Source organism: Opisthorchis viverrini, assembly GCF_000715545.1.
Source record: "Opisthorchis viverrini unplaced genomic scaffold scaffold181, whole genome shotgun sequence".
In the NCBI taxonomy this organism is placed as follows: domain Eukaryota; kingdom Metazoa; phylum Platyhelminthes; class Trematoda; order Opisthorchiida; family Opisthorchiidae; genus Opisthorchis; species Opisthorchis viverrini.
The window spans coordinates 399,465-405,588 of NW_008752072.1; the positions used below are offsets into that span (position 1 = coordinate 399,465).

At 52.3% G+C, this 6,124-nt stretch overlaps 3 protein-coding genes across 3 annotated transcripts; all 3 read left to right on the forward strand.

Annotated features, from left to right (window-relative positions):
- Window positions 1-2,239: 2,239 nt before the first annotated feature.
- On the forward strand, window positions 2,240-2,632 carry T265_10850 (hypothetical protein; the record flags this gene model as incomplete). The annotated part of the gene is made up of 1 exon (XM_009177335.1): window positions 2,240-2,632. The coding sequence occupies one exon, from the start codon at window positions 2,240-2,242 to the stop codon at window positions 2,630-2,632; it is 393 nt and encodes a 130-aa protein (XP_009175599.1).
- Window positions 2,633-2,734: 102 nt separating this feature from the next.
- On the forward strand, window positions 2,735-3,229 carry T265_10851 (hypothetical protein; the record flags this gene model as incomplete). Its single annotated transcript, XM_009177336.1, has 1 exon — window positions 2,735-3,229. One exon carries the CDS (start codon window positions 2,735-2,737, stop codon window positions 3,227-3,229), a length of 495 nt encoding a protein of 164 aa, XP_009175600.1.
- Window positions 3,230-3,264: 35 nt separating this feature from the next.
- Window positions 3,265-4,914, forward strand: T265_10852 (hypothetical protein; the record flags this gene model as incomplete). Its single annotated transcript, XM_009177337.1, has 3 exons — window positions 3,265-3,518; window positions 3,553-3,767; window positions 3,854-4,914. 3 exons carry the CDS (start codon window positions 3,265-3,267, stop codon window positions 4,912-4,914), a joined length of 1,530 nt encoding a protein of 509 aa, XP_009175601.1.
- Between the last annotated feature and the right edge of the window lie 1,210 nt (window positions 4,915-6,124).

Consider the following 6,124-nt stretch of genomic DNA (forward strand, 5'->3'; position numbering starts at 1 on the left):
TGCACCTCAATTTTTCGACGCGGAGCAGCATTCTTGTACCCGTCTGTGCACGCATAAATGAGTGCCTGAATACGCTTTAAACTGGATTATAGACTGAGCTTGAACAACCGTCTTAGGAAGATTATTCCACGAATGGCAATGTGAATTTCCTTATTGGAAAGGTGCGCTCTGAATTCGGAAATTTTCTCACGACATTTCTACTCTGTTTGCTGGGTCAGCGGTAGAAAGCCCGTTTGCCCCGCCTTTTCCATCGGGGCCTAATTAAGAATAAATCAAGCTTGGGGGCGACTTTACACCACTGGAGGTCAAGCATCGCCAGACGCGTTTCCGAATCCATGATTCGGAGGCTGGAAACAACTTGTGTACCAACCCATTGGCCCCACTCAATGAGGTTGAAGTCTTCCGTGTGTCTTGAGTAGACAATCTGGTTCGCATATTTAGGTAGCGGTCTGACGTGTGCTGAGTGGAGTACTTGGGTGTCCATGCGTGAGTATAGGGGCGAAAGACTAATCGAACCATCTAGTAGCTGGTTCCCTTCGAAGTTTCCCTCAGGATAGCTGGTGTTCAGAGATATAAACAGTTTTATCCGGTAAAGCGAATGATTAGAGGCCTTGGGGGCGAAACGTCCTCAACCTATTCTCAAACTTTGAATGGGTGAGAAGCCTGACTCGCCCAAACGGAGTCAGGCGTTGAATGTGAATGCCAAGTGGGCCATTTTTGGTAAGCAGAACTGGCGCTGTGGGATGAACCAAACGTTCGGTTAAGGTGCCTAACGCGACGCTCATCAGATACCACAAAAGGTGTTGGTTGGTCTAGACAGCAGGACGGTGGCCATGGAAGTCGGAACCCGCTAAGGAGTGTGTAACAACTCACCTGCCGAATCAACCAGCCCTGAAAATGGATGGCGCTGGAGCGTCGGACCTATACCGGACCGTCACTGCAAGCTGAGTCGGTAATGTGTGGTGTGAGGGCAAGTCACACGACTCAGGCACGGAATTGTGGTGACGAGTAGGAGGGTCGCCGTGGTGAGCAGGAAGCTTCGGGCGTGAGCCTGAGTGGAGCCGCCACGGGTGCAGATCTTGGTGGTAGTAGCAAATATTCAAGTGAGAACCTTGAAGGCCGAGGTGGAGAAGGGTTCCATGGGAACAGCAGTTGGCCATGGGTCAGGCGGTCCTAAGTGATCCGTTAACTCGGAACGGAGACGGGGTGCCTGACATTGTCAGGATTGCTGCTGATGTACTGTTGCAAGGCAGCCCCCTGTAGCGAAAGGGAATCGGGTTAATATTCCCGACCCTGCCCACGGAGATTGGTGCATTCTGGTCTCGCACCGGTTTGCATCTGGCGCGGTAACGCAACCGACCTCGGAGACGTCGGCAAGAGTTCTGGGAAGAGTTCTCTTTTCTTTATTAGGAGTGCATCATCCCCTGGAATCGGGTTGTCCGGAGATAGGGGACTAGCCTCCGTAAAGCACCACATTTCTTGTGGTGTCCGGAACGCTCTTGTCGGCCCTTGAAAATCCGAGCGAGGCAATATAATTTTCGTGGCAGGCCGTACCCATATCCGCATCAGGTCTCCAAGGTGAACAGCCTCTGGCAATTGAACAATGTAGGTAAGGGAAGTCGGCAAACTGGATCCGTAACTTCGGGAAAAGGATTGGCTCTGAGGGCCGAGTCAAATGGGCTGGAGTCAGATACGTGTTGGTCCAGTTGGAGGCTGGTTTTTCTGTTGCTGCGTCCGCCTCGGTGGATGTGGTTGATGGGATTACTGGACTCTGACCAGGCCGATCGTGGGCGATTTCAGCTGTAGTGCTGCTTTGCTGGCAGCGTGCACGGGCAACTGTGTGCGTGTCGACGGCTTTGCTTCCTTCGTTTGGCGCTCAACGGCTAGCTCAGAACTGGCACGGACCAGGGGAATCCGACTGTCTAATTAAAACCAAGCATTGCGATGTCCGCTGACCGGTTTTGACGCAATGTGATTTCTGCCCAGTGCTCTGAATGTCAATGTGAAGAAATTCAATGAAGCGCGGGTAAACGGCGGGAGTAACTATGATTATGAATGATGAGGGACTGAAAATGCTTCCTCGCAGGAAAGGTGAATGAAATGATTTCGAGTCGTTGAAACATGTGCAGTTGGCTGATGAAATGGCCAGCTCAATCCCGAGGAAATCCGAGTTGTATGCTGCACTGGCAGTGAAGTTTGCTAGCCGGTCAGCAGAGGCTGTTAAAAGCGTCTGATTAAGATGCAGTGGTTTGGTGTATCAAAGTATAAAACTGGTGCGGAGCGACGACTTAAACTGCTTCCGAAGATTCCGGAGTGTGAATGCACTACGGATGATGAGGGAGTGGTGGACGGCCGATCTGCAGAGAACTCTGACTTTGCTAACTGGCGAAATTCCCTGCTGGTGTGCATCGCGGATGGTGCGCGGCAAGCCGAGAGGCAGCCGGAAGACCAAGCGCACGGCGTTATCGCGGAAGGGACGCTCTCTGGTACGTTGAATGTGGTTCAGACCAGGGCGCGCCTGACCCGTGTGGTCGAACGGATGTTTCCTGATGTCTGGACTCTCCAAAATGGAGCAGTGCGGGAGGGAGTTCCAAAATCTCAGAAGGAACAACGTGGAGCGAATTATGCCTGACTACAAAGCCTGTTCAAACGTAAGCAGAAGAAGGCGGCAAAGCGTGTTCTTGATGGACAGTGGAAGGAACTCTGGAAATGTGCCGAGGCCAAGCCCCAAGATATGATGGAATATTGGAAATGGTTCCTTGGAGCTGAAGCTCAGCATGACGCGCGACCGGTGCCAACCACCATCCAGGAATGGAGCATACTGAGCCCAATATCCAGTGCCGAGGTAACTGGGGCATTGAAGGAGTCGGTGTGGCCTTCACCTGGGATGGATAAAGAGGATGCCCGAGAACTGCTCACGTGGAAACCATGCATTCTAGCCCAGTCGTTGAATTCATTTTTGGTAACTGAGATTCCACCCAGAACCCTCTCGAGGGCTAGGATCTCACTGATTCCTAAAACAGTGTCTCCAGCGTCCCCGGGAGACTACCGACCAATTGCTATTTCTTCGGTAGTCCTGAGGTTGCTGCATAAGCTGCTCTTCCGTCGTTGGCGGAGGGTGGCAAAACCAGAGAATATCCAATTCGTTTTTCAAGAGCGCGACGGATGTCTTGAAGCCTCAAGTCTGCTGAACGCCATATTGCACTCGGTACATGGGTTCGGCCGATAGCGGCTGTCTTTTTGGATATCTCCAAAGCTTCTGATATGGTTTCTCAGGATACAATCCTACGGGTGGCCCAGGCACACGGTGCTCCTATGCCCCCTGCGCAATATCTGAGACGCTTATACTCCGATGGTGTCGTCAACCTGAACGGCGAGGATGTAAAGCCCAAGCGTGGCGTACGGCAGGGTGATCCCCTATCTCCCCTGCTGTTTATGATGGCAATGGATGAGGTGGTGAAACAATGCCGTCCAGAGTTCGGCTACAACTTGGAAGGCACAAGAATTAAGGCGCTGGCGTACGCCGACGACTTAGCTTTCCTGGAGTTCCAGGCTGGAGGAGAAATTGAAAGGGTTAGCTTCAGCCCTAACAGCTGCAGGTATGGACTTGAATGGCGCTAAAGGCGCAGCTATGAATGTGGAGAAGTCGGGAAAGCATAAAACGCTAGCTATTGTGCCTGGGTCACTCCAGGTTGGATCTGAGGAAGTTAAGTGTCTGGGACTCACGGACGCAGTGAAATATCTCGGTCTGCGGTTCAACTGGAAAGGTAGATTGAGAATGAACGCTGGAAGACTTTTCAGGAAATGCAAGTTAATATATCCGAGGCACCGCTGTAGCCCTACCAGGAGCCAGTGATACTCAAAGAGTTTGCGACCCCGCGCCTGCAGTACGAACTGGTTCTCGGCAGTGTGCACAGGAACACCCTGAAAGCGTTGGACTTGGCGGCCCGCCACGCGGTGAGAGCATGCCTGCGGTTGCCCAAGGGCACCCTCTTGGGTTTCATTTATTCGAAAGTTAGAGATGGCGGGCTCAGACTAACGTCATTCGCGACAACAATCCCGCTCCTTCAAAGAAAGAAGTTTAAGCTTATTGCAAGCTCTCCTGACCCGGTGGTACGTAGCCTTCTCAAGGCTAAGAATGTGGTTTCAGACCAAAAATTTGCGTATATTCCTGTGCGTGCTAAAGAGACACTGGCAAGTTCGGCAGACGAGGCGTCAAAGGCTTGGCGAGCAGACTTGAAATCAACTGCGGACGGGAGAGAGCTAGTCATAGACTCTGCTGACCGTGCAAGTTTTGACTGGCTGGCGAACCCAGGGACTGTCCTGCCACGGCTTTTCATACGGGGTATTCAACTCCGTGCGGGTGTCCTGTGCTCCAAGATAAGAAATGCGAGGGGTCGATCGGTGGCCAGTGACGACTTGCTGTGTCGGGGGCGTTGTGGCGCAGATGGAACCCTTAACCACATCTTGCAGAGATGTCAGGTTACACACGCCGCCCGATGTGCCAGACACAACCGGATGGTGCAAAACCTAGCTGGGCGATTGTCCCGAAGAGGTTATGAAGTCATGACCGAGCCGATTATTCCGGTAGGTGGAAATTTCTGCAAACGGGACTTAGTCGTTCTTGATGTGACTGTGGTTCGAGGTCAACGGTTGGCCGAGAGCTGGACTCTCAAGACGACGAAGTATGGTTTGAGGGAGGTAGAGACCTATATACAGTCGAATCTCTTCGGACGATCTCTCGGGGACGTCAGGCATCTCCCGGTGGTGTTTGCGGATAAGGAGCTGCTGTGTGAGCGCTCCGGTAAAGGTCTGAGATCCTTGGGCCGTACCACGGATGAATTGTCGTTTCTCTGCCTGCTTGTGACTCGGGGCTCCTTAGCCTGCTATGATGTCTACATGCGAGGAACTTAGCTGGTCCTGTAGGACCCCTCTTGGGCCTGAATCTCGTTTTGTTTTTAGCTCTTTTTGGTTGGTAGTATACACATGTTTTTTGTGAACAGATACTGCGCGTGCCTTGTCTCTTTTCTCCACCCTCACCCAGAAGATCTTTCCGACCAATGACGGTGTACCGCGGAAACCAGACGGACGCGATTCCCTGATGGCTGGGAAGAACCGCTGTGCAAGCCTGACGGCCTGAATCAATGTCATCGGCGTTTGACCTTCGATTGGATCTCACACGACGGAACACTTAAGCACCCCGAATGCCTTCTTGGAACGTTGCATGACCGGTCGAATCCCATGACTGAGAATGAACTTGGCCAGGGTACGCGACCTCGTGAATGATAGAAAACAGATGAGCCTCTTTTCTACCCCGGTTGTTCGTGGTGAACCAAACGCTGGACGTGCTGATAACGAGACTGCCGGAGGCGCTCGTGCGACAGGGGGAACGACGGACTGTGATTTCCTTGGGAGGTGCGAGATATGGCCCCGGTGCTGCGGAGCTGGATGTGCTTAATATGGGAAAGGCTAAATAGGCAGTTCGCTGTCTGCCACGACAGCTCAAGGGGGTCTACAAGATACTGACCCACCTCCAGGTGTGTTCTCACCTGATTAAGGTCCCTGAAATTGGGACCCTATTTCGATCGACGGTGTCTCACTGTCATTACCCGAAGCACACTGCTATTCCATGCCTGCTATTCCATGGGTCCAGATCCGTAGACCAAGCTTGGGTCACGGTTCAACAAAATCACAGCCTCTGAACTGGACTACTGTCATTAAAGCACACTGCTATTCCATGCCTGCTATTCCATGGGTCCAGATCCGTAGACCAAGCTTGGGTCACGGTTCAACAAAATCAATCACTCTGAACTGGACTGAGTCAGATGTGCGGAGACAAGAAGTGAAGCCAGTCTCCAGCTCCACTCCGTCAAAAGCGGCCTCTCTGCTTGTGAACCCAACCATCGCCCAGTACCCCGAAAACCAAAGCCACAAACATGACTGCAGCCATCCAGAAAATCCCTCGTACATCCAGTTGTCCACGCTAATCGCTGGCGGATCGGGTGTGCACAGAAACACGGAAGAACAGCGACTGCAACCAAAAAAGCCATATAAAACTCGCCATATTAGAAAACTGCTGGCTGGCTTCAAGGTGCAGTCCTCCGCGAAAACGAGCCTCTTGGGA